At 48.0% G+C, this 21,135-nt stretch overlaps 1 protein-coding gene across 1 annotated transcript in view; it reads left to right on the top strand.

Moving 5' to 3' along the window:
- Nucleotides 1-21,135, top strand: part of Plxna4 (plexin A4) — a 454,568-nt gene that overhangs the window by 376,922 nt on the left and 56,511 nt on the right. Inside the window, exons 11-17 of the mRNA XM_041675360.1 lie at nt 3,123-3,219; nt 3,576-3,766; nt 7,681-7,832; nt 13,375-13,492; nt 17,136-17,272; nt 18,329-18,493; nt 20,909-21,002. Coding sequence (XP_041531294.1) covers nt 3,123-3,219; nt 3,576-3,766; nt 7,681-7,832; nt 13,375-13,492; nt 17,136-17,272; nt 18,329-18,493; nt 20,909-21,002 — 954 coding nt within the window. The remainder of the gene's footprint in view (nt 1-3,122; nt 3,220-3,575; nt 3,767-7,680; nt 7,833-13,374; nt 13,493-17,135; nt 17,273-18,328; nt 18,494-20,908; nt 21,003-21,135) is intronic.

Below are 21,135 nucleotides of genomic sequence, written 5' to 3'. Positions count from 1 at the left end.
GCTCAGAGCTGTGTGTATTATCTTCAGGCCACGTGGTAATCATCAAAGGTGTGGATTGTTTCTTAATTCTCACTTTCCAAATGAGAGACCCAAAACTTGGGTCATTTGCTCATACTCATGTGCCACTCTGGGAGTGTGTGTGTGTGTGTGTGTGTGTGTGTGTGTGTGAGAGAGAGAGAGAGAACATGTAATCATGTTTGCACACAGAGACAATCACACACATGTATAGTAAGAATTTCTTGTCTTCCTTCCTGGGCCATTTCAGAACCATCTGGAAAGGGGCCTGAAGACTTCATCGACATCAGGCGAACTCCATTCTAGTCAACATGTGCTGTTCCCACACTGGGTCCTGGCTAGCATGGCCTTGAAGGATAGAAGCTGGGCTTCAAGCCTGACGTAGCCACACCAGCACCCTTCCAAATCCAAGTCTCCGGATGGCCATTGCTGCCAGGTGTTCAGTTGGTAGACCAGATCAGATGGCCACGTTTAGTCACCTCACTCACTGGGGTCTATCGACCTGCAAAGAAGAAGAAGGGGACCAGGAAAGAGGTCAGCCAGAGCCCCACTGCTCTCTTTCACATGAAGGAGGGCACCTTCCTTTACAGAATGCTCCCTCTTCTGGGCAGCCCCTGACTTCCGACTTCTGGCAGGATTCTTAATTCGTGGTCATTACAAGAGCCACAGGAAAACTCTTTCCAAACACGTCCATCTCCAGATAGTGGAATTAGCCATTTCTGGGGTAGGGTCCTAGGTTTTGCATCTCACTCCTCGTTCTAATGTCCACTCCCAGGGGCTGGAGTGACATAATGTGGGGTGACCCTGTGCTGTGTGAAAAAATTTCCTGGAGAGATAGCAACATACATGTCTCCTTATCCCAAACAGGGACCCCATGACAGACCAATATATGGATACCACTGAAGTCCAATTTGGTGAATCCATGCGATTTATTGGTGTTACTTACAGGAGTATGGGTGAGGGGTTACTCCCAGGAGCAGAAATGACTCAAAGGCAGCTGGATTACCAAAGCTCACTCCTGGGTGACAGCTCACAAAGCTGGAAACCTGGAGCCCACTGCACAGCCTGCAGTTAGCTCAACATGTTGGAAAGTGTCTTTTCCAGATGTATAAGGTTGGTCTTGATCTCTGTCAGGCAGGTCTGTCAGTCTCTGATTCTTCCAGGCAACTGCTGTGGCCTTGGAGTCTTTGCAGTTTGTCTAGTCTGAGAATCTTCTTTGCAACTTTATTGCTTACTCTGAGAGGGAGGGGCCAAATGAATCTTGTTACTTTAGGGTACTTCCTGATGCTGTTTTGAGTTGATTACCTACCTGATTAAACAGCTTCCCTGCAGAAAGCAATGTTCCAATCTCAGGAGAAACTGCTAAACAAAACCCAGCCTGACTAACACATAGCTCAGTCCCTGGGTAGTTGCCTTCCCCTGCCTATAATTTTACTTTTCATCGTAACCCATTGTCAGCCACAACCAAAAATCATTAAATGGAAAAATCCCAGAAATAGTTTTAAAATGGAATTGACTCCTCCCCCTTTTTTCCTGCATCGCAGAAATGAGCCAAGCCTTTGTCTCCTGTATCTATCCCATATATGCTACCAGACTGTTGATTACTTAGTAAACAACTTGGTTATCGTGTTGGTTTTGTTAGCTTATTGAGACAAGGTAACCTTGGCTGGCCTGAAACCCACTGTGTATACCAGGCTGGCCTCAAGTTTACAGAGATCCTCCTACTTCTGGCTGGGTTAAAGGCATATAGGCCACTATACAAGCTTTTGGTTATCATGTTAACAGATACGAAGTTACCAGTTTGATAGAGAGGAGAAAAGGGAGAATATGCGTGTGACTTTACAGTGTGTTGTAATTGTTCTACTTTTTTATTGTATTTTATTTATTTTTTATTTTTACTGTGCCTTAATTATGCCTACATCATTGGTGTGCATGTGCAAAATAAAAACAGCATAGAGTTAGATGGTCTCTGAGGTTTCAGGTAACTAATGGGGGCTCTTCAATATATTTCTCAGATTTGGGGGTCACAGCCATACTGAACCAAAGCCTCTGCTGTCATTTCCTCGGGGCAAGGGGCCTTTGCTTTCTCCTCCGTACCCAGCAGGTGTCAGTCACAGAACTGCTGAGTGAGAGGGTCAACAGTGTGCTGGGAGCGTCTCCATGTTCAGGGGAATGCCAACTGTTTTTGGCTGAGCTGGGTTTTTGCTGCTCGGAAGAGGGAAGTTAAAATGTTTGAATGTTAGGATTAAACCTGAAGAGGCCTGACGGCACACACTGCTTGTTAAAGAACCCCCAGCACACTCACCGTGTAGTTTATTCTGTAACTCAAGGCATGGGGTAATTCTCTAGGCTTTAGAAGCTGCTACAACAAACAACAGATCTACTCTTGCCCAGTGACAGAGGCTTGGATTCCAGCCCCAGAAATTCTCGCCAGGCCGGGACGTCCAGTGTGTGTGGCTGATTTCCCCTCCTGATCACTGGAAGTGCTACAGCCATCTTGGAGAAGGGACACTTTCTACCATCTCCCTTGAGATCCACCCACAGCCATAGAAGTTCAGACCCTCCAACCCTTGACTCTGGGCTGAGAGAGCCCATTGGATTTGCAAGCCTAACTTCTAACCAACAAAATGCCAGTCCTTAGCCCTTCCTGTACAGAAAAGTATGTCACAGCTCCAGTCCTTTGTCCTACCCGCTGTGACAGGAAAGTCTGCTGGTATGATGATGATGATGATGATAATAATAATAATAATAATAGCACCAGGTACTTTTAACACTGATGCCCGTGGCAAGCTGGGTTTCCTCTGCTCACTGCCCTTCTCTTCACTGACCAGTAACTGCAGTGGGAAGCAAAGCAGGGGCTGCCACACACAGAGCCTTCATGCTGTGCCTGGCATCTCTGAGTCAGCATCCTCTTCCCTGCCTTCATCATCTCCATCTGACCATGTACATGCGTCTGTATTCAAGAAAATACACATATGCACAGCCATGGCTAGTCCTGAACCCTGTGTGCTCTATGGGGCCCCGGGCTAAGCACTCGGGTCTCCATAGAGATCTCTGTAACATTTTTTTTTGCTCTTTCCACACCCCCACCCCCAATCTGGTTGCAGTATTCCTATGAAGGGATGGAGATCAACAACCTGCCTGTGGAGCTGACAGTCGTGTGGAATGGGCACTTCAACATTGACAACCCGGCTCAGAATAAAGGTGTGAAGAGGCTAAGGCCGGTAGAAAAGGCATGAGGAGTGGGAGTGGGGCAGGGGAGAGAAGAAGAAAGCAGAGCAGCGTGGCCTTCTTGGGTCATCATCTCATCCCCACCTCCCAGCACCCATCAATCTCCCTTGGGCTTTGAGTCTTTCCTTCACAAACCTAGCTCTTGTCCATCCACGTTTCCCTGCCATTCTGGACCCAGGTTCTGCACTGTGGTGGCTCCCAGGGGTGGGACAGAGGGACAGGAGTTTGATGGAAGGATAGCTGAGACCAAATGGGGACCCACAGTTTCCCCTGTAGCCATTCTCAGTCCGTCCTCATCCCAAAGTGCCTCTTGTCCCTGTCTTCCACAGTTTACCTATACAAGTGCGGGGCCATGCGTGAGAGCTGTGGGCTGTGCCTCAAAGCTGACCCAGATTTTGAGTGTGGCTGGTGCCAGAGCCCAGGCCAGTGCACCCTGCGCCAACACTGCCCTGCCCATGAGAGCCGGTGGCTGGAACTGTCGGGAGCCAACAGCAAATGCACCAACCCTCGGATCACAGAGGTAAGCCGCTGCCAGGCCTGTAGCTCACTCCAGGCTGCCAAGCCACTCTGTAGCCTGCTAGGGACCAGGGCTTTAAAGACAATGCCTGGCTATATGGGATTGATCAACCCTTGTGGTCACCAGGTAGACTTGGGTGCTCTGACTGGCTGGGCGTTTTTCATTTTCCTTTATAGATTCTATGGACGCTTAGGCTTGGTTCAGAGAACTTTCTATCCTTCTTACTCATCACCATTAAAATGCATCAGGGAATTACTGCCCCTGAGATTTATATGGGCAGTTCTGTCTCCTGCCCATTCTATACTTCTGACTGGGGTGAGGTGGCTTACCTAAGGTATTCTTCCACCAGGCTTCAGATCCTTGCTCTCTTCTTAAAATGAAAGAGAAATGCAAGTCTCCTGTTGTCTGTTCCCCAACATTAGGATCCCATCTAATATAATCCTCCCATCACCCCAGGAACAGGGCTTAGCACACAGTAGGTGCTTACTATCTCTTGGATTTGGAGGATGCTCATTATGAAAATGAGGTTGATGGAGAAGAGGGGAAAGAGGAGGAAGTAAGCAGCTGTATATGCATCTGTCAATCAGGAGGACACACCCAGCTTTGCTCAGTTTTGCTAATGTTTCCATTCCATGTTGAGCAATGGTGACCATGGTCCTAGACTGTGGATATGTGAAATGCTTTGGAGTCTGCATAGTCCCTTCACATCCCTGGTTAGTAGGCACATAAGCCCTGTTATATTGGGCTCCTGGGGTTTTGTAATCAAGCATCACAAACCACGTAGCTTAAAGTATCACTATCCTGGAGGTAGGAGTTCAAGATCAGGACATTGGCAGGATTGGTTGCTTTCAAAGGAGGTTAGATGTCAACTGTGCCCCCTTCATGTCTCCCTCTATGCACATCTCCGTGTGTTCTGGTTCTCTCTCTCTCTCTCTCTCTCTCTCTCTCTCTCTCTCTCTCAATAGCACAATGATCACAAGGGTTAAAGCCTATACTAATGACCTCCTTTATGCTTAATGGTCTCTGTAAAGACTTATTGCTGCCTAAAGTTACATTCTGAGGTACTAGGATACTGTGGTTTGAATATGAAATGTCTTTTACAGGCTCCTGTGTTTGGACACTTGGTCCCCAGGTGGTGGTTATGTTTTAGGAGAATGTAAACCTTTTAGGAAGTGGAACCAAGCTGGGGGACATGGGTCCCTAGAGGATACACATTGAGATTTAGAGCCCAGCTTCCTTCTGAATTCTCTGCTTCATGGACAATACCGTGCCATAAGCAGCTGCCACATGCTCCTGTTACCAGAGATCAAGTCCTCTGCAATGCCTTCCCCACCATAATAGATATAACCTCTGTAACCATCAGCCAGAATGGATCATTTTCCCCTGTAAGTTGCTTCTCTCAGGTAACAAGAAAAGCAACTAAGTCATAAGATTAATTAGAACCTCCACCTATGAATGGAGGGAGGATCATAGTTAGGATCTCCCCCTATGAATGGAGGAAGGAGCATAGTTAGGACCTCCCCCTATGAATGGAGGGAGGAGCATAGTTAGGACCTTTCCCTATGAATGGAGGGAGGAGCATAGTTAGGACCTCCCCCTATGAATGGAGGGAGGAGCATAGTTAGGACCTCCCCCTATGAATGGAGGGAGGATCATAGTTAGGACCTCCCCCTATGAATGGAGGAAGGAGCATAGTTAGGACCTCCACCTATGAATGGAGGAAGGAGCATAGTTAGGACCTCCCCCTATGAATGGAGGGAGGATCATAGTTAGGACCTCCCCCTATGAATGGAGGGAGGATCATAGTTAGGACCTCCCCCTATGAATGGAGGGAGGATCATAGTTAGGACCTCCCCCTATGAATGGAGGAAGGAGCATAGTTAGGACCTCCCCCTATGAATGGAGGAAGGAGCATAGTTAGGACCTCCACCTATGAAGTGGCAGGGGTGGGGTGGTGAGCACAGTTCAACCCTTCACACCTGTGAAGGCCAAGGTTATTTTCTTCCTCTACCAGAGAAGAGTAGTGTCAGAGCCACAGTAGCTAGAGTATAAAGAAAGCAGTGTGCCTCCCAAATCCTGATTCCCAGATTCATGTTCTCCTTTACACAGAGAAGGGACATGCACGCCTTACAAACTGTGCCACTGGGATGGGTCTGAGCAGAAACGGTATTGACTACTATGATAGAACCCCCTCAGCTACCTCAGGGTGGCCTTCCAAATGCATCCCTCACCTGAGACCGTTCATCTTCGGCATTCCTGGCGATGGTAATCTCAAAACTGGGACTTCCCTGAGCCCCCAAGTTCACTCCGTTGTCTATGGTGACTTCCAGGCTGGAGAACTGGGCAGGGGGCAGACAAATGCCCTCCAACTCACTATCTCACATCCCTACCTCTCTCTTCCAGCCCTTTCCCAACCCTGAACCTCCTCTGTGGAGCCACTGCCCTCATGCTGCTACCAGCTACCCATCCCTGGGGCTGTGGCACATGGCGGCTCACAATGCACTGAAACCTATCAGCTATATTTGCTTTCTCCTTGGCCTGGTTCCAAGAAAATCATAGGAAAGGTGACAAATTAAATAATCTCCCTTGGGTAGGGGCGATTCACTGCCTCCAACCTGGCACCACCCCTCCAGGGGACCATGGACCAGTCCAAAGATAACCCCTCTTACAGGATGGCAAGCCAGGGCTGGAACTTCGTGCTGGCACCCCCACCAAGTGTTAGGGATGCACTGGGGACTCGCCATCTGGGCGAGCATTGGGGGAGAACCTAAGCACTCTCCCCCTGCCTTCCACACATCTGACCACCTCACCTGAGCAAAAATGGGTCCATTTCTGCACTGAAACTGTTTTCTACTGTGATGGCAACGTGTTCATAAAAACTCTCACACCATAAGCATGCTGTCTCCATAAAGAGATATGTAAGAGGAAGGAAGTTGCTGCTCTTTGGTTAATGAACAGTCTCCCCCTAGAAAAACTGCCACTAGGGGAGCCCAGTCTAGTGCCTTTGGTTCTTCCAACTTTACCAGCCATCCAGGAAAGTGCCCCATGTGTAACCCTTTCAGAATGGGGTAGTGGAACATTCTAGAAAAAACTAGAGACTTGCCACTCAGATTCTCCCTCGGGGACCTCACTTCAGGTGTAGTGCTCTGAGAACCAGGAACGGAAAAAGGCCTTACTGTGGGAAGTAACAATTAGATGTCCACAGTCCGTACCACAAAGTAAGCCAGGTCCTAGTTGACAGCTCCCTGCCTTCTAATTATGAGCGTTAACATCCACGGTGACATCTCTGGAGGAAAGGACAGTCACTCTGACCAGTGTAAAGTCTGAATTCAAACCTCTACCATGGCAACCAAGCCAACAAGGAAGGTAAATAAATGGTATTGCCAAATGCTCTGAAGAGAGATGCTGCCACTGACAAGAAAGGCGGGCAGGGGCAACTGGAGACAACTCTGGCTCTTGGAGACTTAAGGTCAAAGGGGGCTGGGTGGGAGAATGGGGAACTCAACCTGAATAGCGATTGTCACAGAAGGAGTATGGCAGGTGCCTTGGACTTTCAGTGAAGAGAAGCAACCTGTGATTATGCAGACTAGACATTTGGTGTGGGGAGTGGATGCGATGGTCCTAGGTACAAGTGGTTCTTGGCAGATAAGAGGGTTGTATTGGATGCCAGAAGTCCATCCTGATTTTCTCTGCAGTCATATTCTCTTCTTCTGTGAGATAGGAAGATAGACCAGGGGCTTGAGCGCCACAGAGAAACACAGACCTCTTTACCCAAGGATAGCACCCATTGACATCCACATGCCTTCTGCACCTGCTGAAGAAGTATGCACAGAAGCATAAAGGGCCATGTCCCCTCTGTAGCAAGAAGGCAGTGGTGCTTCTTGGGGCCTGAAGGATCACCTCTCTCTTCTCTGCAGATCATCCCAGTGACGGGCCCTCGGGAAGGGGGCACCAAGGTCACCATCCGAGGGGAGAACCTGGGCTTGGAATTCCGGGACATTGCTTCCCATGTCAAGGTGGCTGGTGTGGAATGCACTCCCTTGGTGGATGGCTACATCCCTGCAGAACAGTAAGTGAAAGCCTCCTGGGATGTGGAGGCAACCAAAGGGGAAGGGGGGATGTGGTATCACAGGCTTGAGATGATCACAATACTTGGGACCAGAAGTGTTTTGGATTGGGGATTTTTTTTTTCTTCAGACTTTAGAATGTTTGAATAGACATAATGAGATATCCTGGGGATGGGCCCTAAGTCTAACAAAATTCATTTGTGTCTCATATACACCTTATACACATAGCCCAAAGATGACTTTATATAGATCATCCCAGTGATGGGCCCCCTTTAAATAATCACCAAATAAAGTTTCTTGGTATAAGATTTCCCATTGGTGGTGCCATATGAAGGCTCAAATGGCTCAGATTTGGGACTTGCAGAGTAAGAACTGATTGATTAATGGCAAACTCTGAGCCAGGTTGGAGGGGAGGGCTTAGGATACAACTAACATTTTAGGGTGACTACAGGTAACCCTCAGCTCTTTGCCTTGTGTACTTCTGAGGTGCTGTACTAGGGAGCTAGAGACAAGGATGGGAAGTAACTGGGGGGGGGGCAAGTAAAACCACTGCTGACTACTGGGGGCAGGGTACAGAGAGAAAGAGGTGAGAAAGAGCAAAATTAAAGTCTTCCAGGGAGTGTGAATTCAATTCCCTCTATTGTCTCTAACTCCCCATGAGCTTCCCCACAGGTAAGCTAGCCCTGGGCTATCCTACGCGGAGGCTGAAAATGAAATCTCAAACTTATTCTCAGGCCTGTGAGTTCCTTGGCTAAATTTTCTCTTTGCAAACCCTGCGCAAAAGGGTCATTCAACAGATGACCTTGACCCTTAACCCACCTAGTGGAGGATATCCAGTGAGCCGTGCATTGTCTGGTCAATAAGCAAACACCCCTTCCCAGCCCAGCAAACAGAGCTATGGAATGATGGCCAGCGTAGTGGAATCTGTATTCCATCCTGTGCCACCCAGACTATAACATTATCAGTTGTCCTGTGAACATTCCACGGGGGCTGCTGACAGCGTCTCCCTTAGGCCTGGCAGTGCCCTGCATGTCTGCTTGCTGGACCGGAGGATTCAGAACCACAGAGATGGTGCATGTGCCAATTCCTCCTGACTTCCATTACGGCGATCCCACAACATCTGTAGAACAGAAGAGTCCACAGTGACTTGGAATCAGCCCCCTCATCGACCATCGCTTAGTGACCCAAACATCTATCCGTGGCACCTACACTTCTGTGAGAATTTTCTGAAATCACAGCAGAGCCAGCTTTATATGCTGATAGGGCACAATGTGGGGGAGCTTACAGCCCCGGCCACAGAGCAGGCGTCAGCAGTATTATTGTAAAGCCCGATGATGAAAACCCCGCAGTATCAGTTAGATCCACGGAGTGATAGAGAATGCTCGGGGCAAGCATCCTGACACGCGAGAATTCAGTGTGTGATGAGGGTGACAGTTCAAATCAACACGGAAAGCAAAGATCCCTCAGCAAATGGTGCTGGGTAAAGCCGGGAGAAGAAGAAGATCGGATCCTTAGTTCACATTACACACCCGAATAAATTCCAGGTAGATTAAAGAGTTAGGGGCACAGAAATGAAGCTGAGAGATTAGAAGGAAATGCAGGTGCAAACTCATTTGATTTCATGAAGGGGAAGATGTTTTGAGCATGAGCTGGAAAATGAAACATAAAGAAAAGATTAGGGGTTTTGAGTATATAAAACTCAAAAACGTATACATCAGAAATCAGTGTGAGAAAATAAAGGTGAACGAAGAGCTGGGAATATGGTTATACCCATCACCATTAATAGACACCTTTTTCTTAACAGATAAAGAGGCTTTATAAATAAAAGGCAGTTATCACAAAATGAGCAAAGAGCCATGAATGTATAATTCACGTGATGCACAAAGAACCAAAAACTCATATGAGAAATGAAATTGCAAATGTCGGCAATGGAGAACACTTTTCAAAGGTTAGAGCTCCAGAGGCCAGAGATGGAGCTCAGTGGGTAGGGCGCTTGTCTAGCTGAGTTCAATCCCCAGTGAGGCAGACACCAGGTGTAGTCCCAGGACTAGATGGGTAAAGACAGAAAGATCAGAAGTTCAAGGTCAGGCATCCTCAACTGCATAGTGAGTTTGAGGTTAGCCTGGACTACACGAGATGCTATCTCAATAAAAACAAAAATAAAAACAAGCACCAGGTGCAATTGGTTCATTTACTTGTGGTGGGAGGGAATCTGGGACCAACTTTCAGGAAGGCATTTGGACGCGCAGATTAAAAAAGTCTTAGCTGGAAGCTCCATATGGCTGCATGTGCCTGTAACACCAGCACTGAGGGACAGACAGGCAGCTCCTGGGAGCTCACCTAACTGAGGGGGTAAGCTTCTGGTTCAGGGATGGATGCTGTCCAGGCAGTAAGGGGAGGATAGTGGTGTGAAACCCCCACCTACTGCCCTGCTATGGCTGTGTGTGCATACCCACCCACCCACTCACATGCATGCATCACACACATAGACCATATGCATACAATCATGTCATGTGCTCTCCCAAAAGAACCAACAGCAACAAAAACCAGAAGTCTTAGCTGGCACTTTATGTACAGTTCTGCAATTCCAGCTACATGGGAGGCTGAGGCAGGAGCAGCTCATAGTCGAGTCCTGCCTGGGCTAGAGTGAGTGAGTTTAGGGCTAGCCTGGGCAGCTAAGTGAGACTCTGTCTCAAAATCAAGAAAGAAAAAGAAAAAGAGAAATGAAACTGAGATGTAGCTCCGTGGTAGAACACTTGACCTCAGGTTCAATCCTCAGTACCACCCCCCCCCATAGTCTTTAAGTCTATCTAATATGCTTCTAGAACATTCCCTAAATAACCAGACTAGCAAAAAATATTTAACAATGCTTATCTCGGTTTTATTTATAATAGAAACAATTCCGAAGCAATGATATATCTTAAAAGTAGGGGATTTATCAGTTCAAAAAGTGATTGTATGGATGTCTCTCAACCTTACATCTCTTTTGGACATGGTAGGGACTGAATCCAGGACCATGTGCACTGCCAGGCAAGGATTATGTCCCCGAGATGCATTCCCAGCCCTTGGCACTGTGTCTTGATAAACCAACCCTTCATAAGCTGAAAACAGCATAAGCTGAAACTGTTAATATATTCCTAACCAGCTACCAGTGTTGTTTCTTCTTGTGGTCCCTGGCACACAGGGCCCTGAAGCTTTCTGCCACCGGCCAGCATCACAGAGAACATCATAGAATATGTGGCTAGCTCAAGAAAAGATCAAAATTCAAAGTATGAAATTGTAGACAAGAGTTGACAGACTTATAAATCACTTTCATACTATTATAAAGCTGGAGCTTATAAGTTAAAGTGAATCACAGACCGGCACCTAGTCAAGGTATCATATGTGCACATACACAGGTGACCAAACAGAATACAGCTTTGAATTAATTTTGTGGAAGAAAAGCCAGAGTCCATGTGTCTTTCCCCCCACACTAAACAAGTGTTTATTATGCTGTCTATACAGAACACACACACACACAGACAGACCTTTCCTTGGTACTTCTTTTTAAGAAACACAAGACACAGAAACTACAGGGTTAGGGGTGTGGTTTGGTGACAGAGTGCTCATGTGGCATTTGCCACGCCCTGCGTTTGCTCCCCAGCACCGTGAAAGATAAAACTGCACCAAAACCAACTAAACAAACAAACTCCACGGGACTCAAAAGGTAGAAATGGAAAAGTAAAAATTGGCATATTTACCCACATAGATGCTTTCGCAAGCTAGCGTGGCAGAATATTCTGAAAACCAAGTTAAAGGGCAGGTAGCAAGTGGACAATCAAGAAGAAAATAATTCCAGTATTTACCACAAATAAAAATATGCCTAGTCAAGAAGGTTTCACAGAAAGACAATTGGTCAGCATAATATAGAGAGGTCTCTAATAGAGACATTATATAAAAAAGAAGACACATGAGCACATGCATCCTCTGTATTAACCACTGGACTTAACATGATCTTTTCTGTCGTACACTGGAAAAACTTTCAAAGGATTGTGACTATATAGTCTTAGCTAGAGTAGTGGACCACTGATACAAATGCAGATTGGTACAGTTTTTAGGAAACATTATTGGGCCCTATTAATGTTAAATAAACTGTTTAGTCAGTGCATTCCCTCCTGCGGAGTCTGTTCTAATAAACACATGATAATTTTTAAGCATTTGTATGTTGCCTATTTGGCTGTTTTATTTGTTTATTGTTTTTTGAAGCAGGAGAAAGATCAAAATATTTACATGCCCATCAAGATTATAAGAAGAATATTATTAAAATGGTGGTTTAAACAAGCATATAATATTACAAAGCTGTTAGGAAGAATAAAGTAGATGCATGTAGAGGCTCGATGAAAACACATGAAATGTTGCTAAATACAAACTGGTATTTAGAGCAGCGCTTATGCTACATTTTATGTGTATCTTTTAAAATATGTGTTTATGCATATAAATATACAAAGTTGTACATAATCATAAATGTGTGTCTTAACATTCATGTTTTGTACATGCATATAGAATATGTGTACATGTCTAAGTATATGTTCTTGTATGTAAATGGTATCTTCTTAGTACCCAAAGGGGATTTGTCTAAGACCTTCTGAAGATACCCAAATTCATAATGCTCAGGTGACTTCTGTAAAATAGTAGAGTCCTTGCAGACTACCTGCGAGCATCCTAGTGCATACTTTAAACCTCTCTCCATTACTTATACCCAATTCAACAGAAATATTAGATGAATGGACATTCTATTGCATTGTCCAGGGACTCATAAGAAAAAAATAAGTCTGGGCACTGAAGAGATGACTCAGTGGTTAGGATCACTGGCTGCTCTTGCAGAGAACCTAACTCGGTTCCCAGCACTGACCTGGAAACTTAAAATCATCTTTAACTGCAGTTCTAGGAGATCTCATGCCCTTTTCTTACCTCCATGGGAGCCAGACATGCATGTGGTACACACACACACACACACACACACACACACACACACACACACATATATATATATGCATAAAGTCAGGCATATAAGATAAAAATAAATGCATCATTTTTAAAAAGAAAAAAAGGAGTTGAACTTAGACAATACAGATAATGATCTATTTTGTAGTATTTTTGACCTATGGTTGGTTGAGTCCATAGTTTTGATACCATGATGTTAAACATACAAATATGTAGGCAAACTGCCTAACTCTTCTGTGTCTCAGTTTCTTCATTTGTGAGATGGAGAACACACACACACACACACATCTGCACTAGTAACCATACCAATATATACACATTGAAGCATCTCCTCTCCTGGCATAAAACTTGGGACAGCTGGGAGCAGACTTACATCACTGAGGCATCCCAGATGCTGGGAGCAGGAACTCCCAAGAAGAGACTTGAGAGCCTAAGGTCAGATTCAAGTTCTGGATCACTTGATGAACTCACGCCGATCGGCTAACCTCTCTGGGCTCGCTGTGGGCCTAGGCCATGGTTGGGAGTCCTGAGGCTTACCCAGTCTCCCCTTTGTTCCTATAGGATCGTGTGTGAGATGGGAGAGGCCAAACCCAGCCAGCATGCAGGCTTCGTGGAGATCTGTGTGGCTGTGTGCCGACCTGAGTTCATGGCCCGCTCCTCCCAGCTCTATTATTTCATGGTGAGTCCTGGATGCCACTGGCCTGCCTGGGTGCAGAGACTGCAGCAAATCTTATGGCTGCCAATGCAGACTGGGGCCTCCACCTATCATCTGTGTTCAGGAGACCCCCCCATGAACAGAGTAGGAGCATAGCCTGGTGCCCCAGAGACCTAGATCCAAATTCCCTGCCTCCTTGTATAACTCCAGGAAGTTCCCCTTGGGTCCCAGTGTCTCCTGTGTGGCCAAGCAGCAGGCTGATTCCCAGGAATTGTGCCCAGACTCAGCTGCTTCCTAAGTGGGAAAACTCAGACAAGCTGGCTAACTTTTCTGTGCCTCAGTTCCTTCATTTGTAAAATGAAAATGATATTTGTGTGTCGTTCATGGTATGGTGATAATCGTATAGTCTCCATCTCATGTGGTGCTATTTTCTATGTTAACCACGCTCACCACTATGCCCCGCTATCTGCCCCTACCCCCTTTTAGACCTTATGCTATCATGAGCAGCCTGTATTCTTTTCCCACCCATCCACTGACATCTCAGGACCTTCTTTATCTCCTTTTTGCTTGTCCTGGACCTAATCCCACCTATAGGCCTCCTCTATTTCCCCCGTCACATCCTGACCCCACCTCCCGTCCCACCATTCCCCAATCTCCTTCCCATAACCTCACCCAGGCCTCACCCCAACCATTCAAGTTACTCAAGTCCCTCCTGAACAGTCCAGGCTTGCAAAGCAAAGCTGCCTGGCTCACAACTCTGGGGAAGGGGGAGAAATCTCCTGGCCTCGATCCTTCCATTTTCCACTTTAGATCTTCAGAGATCCCATGTGGCTGACATTAGAAAGTCTTCCTCCTTTATCCCTCCATCCCTCTTTCCTCCCTTCTGCTTCTTCTTCTTTCTTTCTGATGAGTGTTTATCAGCTGGCATGTTTTTTTCCCCCTCCCACTCAGGAAAACCCAGGTAGGCCTGCAGGATAGTGTCTACCATGGAATAAGGTGTATTTAAGTGTGGGTATTCAGGCAGTGGGCAGTGGGCAGGCAGTGTGTGTCCAAGTGGGCCTCTGACTTCCATGAAGAACTTGCCTGGCCAGTGTTTTCCCTAGCATAAAACTGACCCATGGACTCACACCCAAAGACAGGAGTGGAGAGGGGAACGAGGAGGGGAGGCAGTAGGAGTAAAGAGGCCATGAGAAATGATGAAAGTAATTGCTACAAGGCAAGTGCCCTGGTCCTTTGCTCAATGACCTTTGTCACTTTCCTAGTTGAAGGGTTCTTCTAAGGAAATGGCCTGGTGCCACATATCCTCTAGGGTAGAAATTCAGGGAGGAGGAATGCTGGGGACCTCAGCCCCTTCCTCTGCCCCGTGTTCACTTAGGGGTGGAATCTTGGAGGCTAGATATTTCCCAGTGGAAATGAAAAGCAGAGGTTACCAAGAGTTGCACAGGGTCAAGGGAAACAACAGACTCACCTGATCATGCGTCAGAGTAGCCTGGAGTCCTCATTGCCTTCCTCTCGGCTAAGAGGTTTGTGGGGAGAAGACACCTCTCCCATGGAGTTCTGGGATAGCTTTCCCCAGACTCCTCTGGGGGTTTCTAAAGCTCTGGGGGCCCTTTCTTGGTGTCCATCCAGAGTGATTTCCAGACCCTTAGATCCTGGAACCAAGAGTTGGACAGACGTGGATAGCGGCAGAAGTAGGTGATTAGAAAATGATACATTTTCAAGGGCGGAAGCTGTCTGAGGCAGGGCGAAAGTTTACAAGCTGAGCCCAGAGCCCACTGTGTGACTTTTATGACTCATTTCACAGGCTTTGGGGGTCATTTGGGCTTTCTCACACCTGCTCTGTTACTTTGAATTCTCCTCCCAGTTTCATGTAACTCAGGGGCTCAAGTCTCCACAAATGGAGGAGGGGGTGTTAGTATTATAATAGTGCACGGATCACCTACAGACACTGGTGCCCTGTGCCTGTACTGGGGACTCCACAGTCTGAGTCCCCCCCCCCCCCAGTTGCTGGTGGTGTTCCCAGCCTTCCTCTTTGCTAACAGGTTTTTCTCCCTTACTAATTTTGCAGTCTTGCATGTCCCAGGTCTTACCCTCTGCTCCACTCTCCTGCTTCAGGAACAAACTTGGGTTTCCTTCCATTTCTTCCCACAAATCAACCCAGGCTCTGATGTGTGGGTTAGTCACATGAATGTCAGAGCCCAGATCAGGCGCCTGGCCTGCCACCCGCTCTGTCCCAGGAGGTCTCCATGCTGGGAATGCTCCTTCTCCCTCTCCCTTCTAGTCTGTTCGTTCGTGGAGCCAAGTGAAGAGCTGGCAAATAATTCAGACTTTGATTTCCCGTGCAAACCCACCGTGAAATATTTATGAAGCATGACTTGAATAATTAATAGTTTCTCACAAGTCTAAAACATGTTTCCATAACACTCTCTCGCACCCGGAGCAGACCTCTTCCAGCCAGTCCCCACCTCAATACCACTGCCACCAGGCAAGCACTGGTCCTTCCCAGGTTTGACTCTGGATCTTTCGCCATAGCCCCGGGGGCACTGAACCCCAGCAGACGGACTCAGCGTGGGGGTGTCGTCAGTGGGGACAAGACACACTTTGGAAATAGCTTATGACTATAGTTTATTGAACAAGAGAACCATCATGGGCCCTGAAGATAACAACCACTTTGGGGCTCAGTTCCCAATTGTGTGACCAGAGGAGCTGACTATCTTGCCCAGAGTCACACAGCATGATACCAATAGTCCCTGGTCCTTGGCTGATCAATCACGAAGTCAGGACTTCAAACCTAGCCAAGGAACGTAGAGTCAAGGTCAATGAGTGTCTCCCTGTGAATGCCCCCAGTGTGCCCTTCTCTAGGGTGGGTTTGCTGGCCCCCGACAGGAGGCCTCTTGAGAGAGGGTAAGCATGGCCTGTGAGCCCAGGGGGTTCAACCTCAGCACAGAGTTCTTTTAGGGGCTGTGGCTGGGGGAAGAGAAAGAGAAATCTTCATTTAAATGCAGATACAAGCTTTTCACCTGGGACCAGAGAAAGTTTTTCCATTAAAATGCTAATGAAAGAACAAACTGCAACTTCAAATCCCCTGCTGTCTGGGGCTCTGCTCCCCCACCCCTACCCCAGCGGGCTCCTCACCTCCAGTCAGGGCAGGGGGCTTGATAGGCCTTGCAAGGTCCTCACAGGCCCCAGGCTCTCTGGTCACTGGAGGGGTTCCCCAGGGAGACCTTTGGGAATGGCAGGTCTTCTTCTCTGTCTATCGAAGAAGTGATTGGAGACCAGAGCTGGCGTCAGGTCTCACCTGCAGTTTTGGTCCATGTGACCTTGGAGAACTTAGCTAAGCCCTCTGAATCCCATCCGTGAAACAGATAAGAGTAGCCATTTAAAAAAAAATCACGGACTGGATAATTAGAGATATACATATGTCTGTATCACTAGAGATAAAGGCTGTCACGAAAAACAAAAATCCATACACAGCACCTCTCGTGGCCACTATAATTCATGCGGATATGAAAGCTCTATTCTCACAAGAATACAAAACAGCCCGCAGAGGCCACAGGAGTCAGTGCTAGATGGTGGCTCTTCAGTAGGGCATGGGACACTGCCCGAGGCCTGAACCAGCCTCCTCCACCTATCCCAGCATGCCTCAGTTCTCTGTTTTTCTCTGCAGACCCTGACTCTTGCAGACCTGAAGCCCAGTCGGGGACCCATGTCTGGGGGCACACAGGTCACCATCACAGGCACGAACCTGAATGCAGGCAGCAATGTGGTGGTGATGTTTGGGAGCCAGCCATGCCTCTTCCACAGGTAACTCCTGGGCCCAGTGAGGGTCCAGACAGGTGAGCCACCTGGGAGGGAAATGCGGGATCCCCCAGAGATGAACAGAAACTTCCCCTTTCCCAGACTGACTGTTACAAGGCCCTCCATAAGCCATCACTCTTCCTCTCTTTAGGGGAGGTTAGACCCACCTTCCCTGGAAAGTGGGGGAGGTGTCACACTGCTGTCCACCGTTCAGTCTGGTGTCCTAGGATGTAGCCTTTGCAGAGGACGAGGGTACCACTGAGCATCCAGCTTGGGACCAGCATGTGGGAGCTGCCTAGGAGCACCTCGTGTGCTCTAAGCAGGTGATGCCCGAAGGTCAAGGCTGAGCCAACAAGGGCCAGAAGCCTTCCTCCCTCTGCCTATCTGGGCTCTACAGCCCAAAGGAATACACCTTACCTAACCAGGAGCCTGGAGTGGGGGCCACAGGGAGTCCATCCAAGGAGTGCTGTGAGAGATGTAACCAATCTAAGCCCAAGTTCCCAGGGACAGGTAGGTATTCCTAGAGTAGATTATGACAAGAACTGTGACAGATTCAGAGTCTTGCCTTCCTGCTATCCGAGAAGCCATTACTCCGTGAGGGTGGTTAGGATAACTTTGCTCAAAGCAGCTGCCATAGGACTGAGTCTCCTAAGAGGACAGAGGCAGAGCTCAACCCCAGTGCAGCAAGTATGGTTAAAACTGGGTTCGGGACTCAGAGTTACCGGGAGGAGGTGGCAAGGAGCTGATTTCCCCCAAACTCTCTTCAGAGGATTGTCACCGCAGGCAAACCGGGATGAGACATGAAGGGAGGAACCTCAGCAGACTTGCATAGCTAGATCTTTACTAAAACTGGGCCGAGGGCTATGGTTAAGGACAGTCCAAAGACCAGGCATCTTTGGAAGCTGGGCTCAGAGGCACCTTTAAAAAAGTTGGTCCTCATCCATGGTTCGTGAGCTTTCTATCTGTGACAGTGTCTACCCTGTACTTCTGTAAAACCTGGTGCATCTAGGAAGGGACTGACTACCACTACCCTGAAGGCCTGTGCTCTGCTTTCCCCTCTAGGCGCTCACCAACCTACATTATCTGTAACACTACGTCTTCCGATGAGGTGCTGGACATGAAGGTGACCGTGCAGGTGGACAGGGCCAGGATCCGACAGGACCTTGTCTTTCAGTATGTAGAGGATCCCACCATCGTGCGTATTGAGCCAGAGTGGAGCATTGTCAGGTAGGAGGACCCATCCCCTCTGCTTCCCCCCCTCTCCTCTAGGCTTCAGTTTCTCTTTCTCGGCTCTCAAGAGCCCAAGAGACAAAACATGCTGACGTGAGCCTATGATCCCAGTGACCTGGAAGACTGAGGTCTTTTCCCAGCCCTATTACCTGCTTGCCTTTGTTCCTCTCAAATAACAGACTCAACCAGGCCTATTCCTTGCTGCTTCCCCGGCACCCAGTACAAATATACTAAGCAAAATGACACAGGAGATGAAAGAGGACATGTGACCCTGCTCTAGGGAGAACCCAGGCAGGGAGTCCAGCAGTTCAGTACCTCACACAGGGCAAGCCCTGGCTCATCCTGGGTATCTAGCTTTGGAGGATTTTCCTAGGTATTGAGAGACTACAGGACCTCTAGGGTGTAACAGTGTGGAGAAGGAGCTGCAGGCACCTGACTGTGTCCAGTCTTCCAAGCCTGGAGGACTTATCAGGATGAGAAAGCCCCACAGAGGCTGTCCTTTCTGTGAGGGCCCCTGGAAATCACTGGGAAGCCACCGTTCTGGGCTGTATAAAAAATACAGTGAGCACTTAGGGTCCGAAAGAATGGGCTTAGTCCCTGTGGCTTACCTGACAGATGACCTTAACAGCACAGCATCTTATTGTCCAGCTTTCCCTTGCTCAGTGCTCCCCACAGTCAGCTCCAGACAGGAGGGCTCCCAGGACTGGAGAAGTTTGTGAAAACATAATAAAGATGTGCTCTGCTCTGGCTGAGGCAGGGGCAAGTCTAGTCTAGGGGGCTAAACTTAAACTAGGGACCCGAAGGCCATATCTGACTCGTTGCCTGAATTTTTATAAATAAAATTTTATTGGCACAGGGCTCTACTCACTGGTTGTATTGTGTTCTCATGACTGCACAGACTTGAGTAACTGTGACAGAGACCATATGGCCTGTGGAGTCTGAAATATTTACTGCCTGGCCCTTCACAAAAATAGTCGGCCACTCTCTGCTTGAAGACCAGAGAGAACCAGCCCTGACTGCTGGGATGAGAAAGGCCATTGGCTGTCCTTAGCTAAGGCATGAAGGGGAAACAGCCTTTCAGAGCCGTGTCAGGCCTTGGTCTCAGAGCCTGGTGATTCAGGGAGGTGGCACAGGCCTTTGTGACTCACTCAAGAAGCTAGGCAGTGATGCTTGGAGACATTTATGGCCTTATTGAATTCGGTTTCCCTTCATGTTGTCTCAGAAATAAAGGTGTCATCTTCCAAGCACTCACCAGTACCCCAAGTCATGCTCCTTCCACGAGGGAGGTTGGACACACTTTCTAGACTGCCCGCATCTTTGCTTAGGTTAAAGAAATCTGGGGATGGGGTGGCCTTTGCACAGTGTGTGGATTTGAGCTTCCTATAAGTGTTGTTTGGAGACAATGATGGGATCATTTTCTACTGTGCGCAGAATTAGCAGTTGGGAAATCTGAGGGCAGGGAGGGTAGATACAGAAACTCACCTGGACTGTGCTGTGTGTAGAAGGAATCCCACAGGCACACCCGGAATTATATGTGTGCATGTGAGCTCGTGAGTGCATGCAAGACACACTCAATGGAGAGGAAAGTAATGGGAATTTAAAGATGGGAAAGTAGACAGATGGATCAAAACCCATGTGAGCACAGAGAATCCTAGCCACTAAAGCCTAGAAATAGTTTACCTACGACGCCCTACTTTAGACAGCAGGATGTTTGCCAATGACACTCAGTTGGCTAGCAAGCAAGCCGTTCCACACTCTACTCCAAGAAGGACATAGCCAAACACGGGGCTGCCCATCCTCCCCACCAGCCTCTCAGCTTTGCTGGGCACAGAGCGTAGCATCCTCTGAAAGGCCACACTGAGGTGAATCACCTGCATCCACCTTATCTGTGTCCTATGTCACTCCAGGGCACAGGAGACTCGAGTCTCAGAGCAGGTCACACTGGTAACCCAGGAAGAGGTTTCTGGGCTTGGACCATGGCTTTCATAGGTCTTGGGTGGACTGAAGCCACCAAGGAGGAAACATCAAGCACAGTTGCCATGGAAAACAGATGTGCTTAGACACTGGAGGTTCTGCTGGGGACCATTATTGTAGAACAAGACCAAAAGTGGTGAGGACCAGGAGAGGAGGCTCCAGGGCTGAAACAGCAGGCTCCAGGCTGGGAGCCTAGGTGAACTAAGGCCCCTGTTGTAACCTGGGCGTGTTATAAACAACTCATCAAGGAACAATATGGGTATCTGGTACCCACTATCTTCTCTCTGGGCTTCTGAGGGACTTTTTCATTCTTGTCTCCAAGGACACAACTTGCTTCCTCATCCTTATTGTCATAGCTCACTCTGATAACCATTTTGTCATGGCCATTGCATCTCCTATGGCTGTGGTTCACACTCTCTTTTCTTTCTTTCTGGGCAGTGGGAACACACCTATCGCTGTCTGGGGAACTCACCTGGACCTCATACAGAACCCCCAGATCCGTGCCAAGCATGGAGGGAAAGAACACATCAATGTGAGTCCCTTGGCAGGGCCTTGCCTACATACAATGACTCATGGCGGCATGGGACATCTCCACATCCTGGGGTGGTGGGATAAGGGAGTTGGCATGACCATGTTTTTAGCTTTTGGGGCTGTAGGCCTGAAAG

Source organism: Microtus oregoni, unplaced genomic scaffold (assembly GCF_018167655.1).
Source record: "Microtus oregoni isolate MIOR12 unplaced genomic scaffold, Mior012 000026F_ref0000081, whole genome shotgun sequence".
NCBI lineage: Eukaryota > Metazoa > Chordata > Mammalia > Rodentia > Cricetidae > Microtus > Microtus oregoni.
This window is presented reverse-complemented; position numbering and strand designations above follow the sequence as displayed.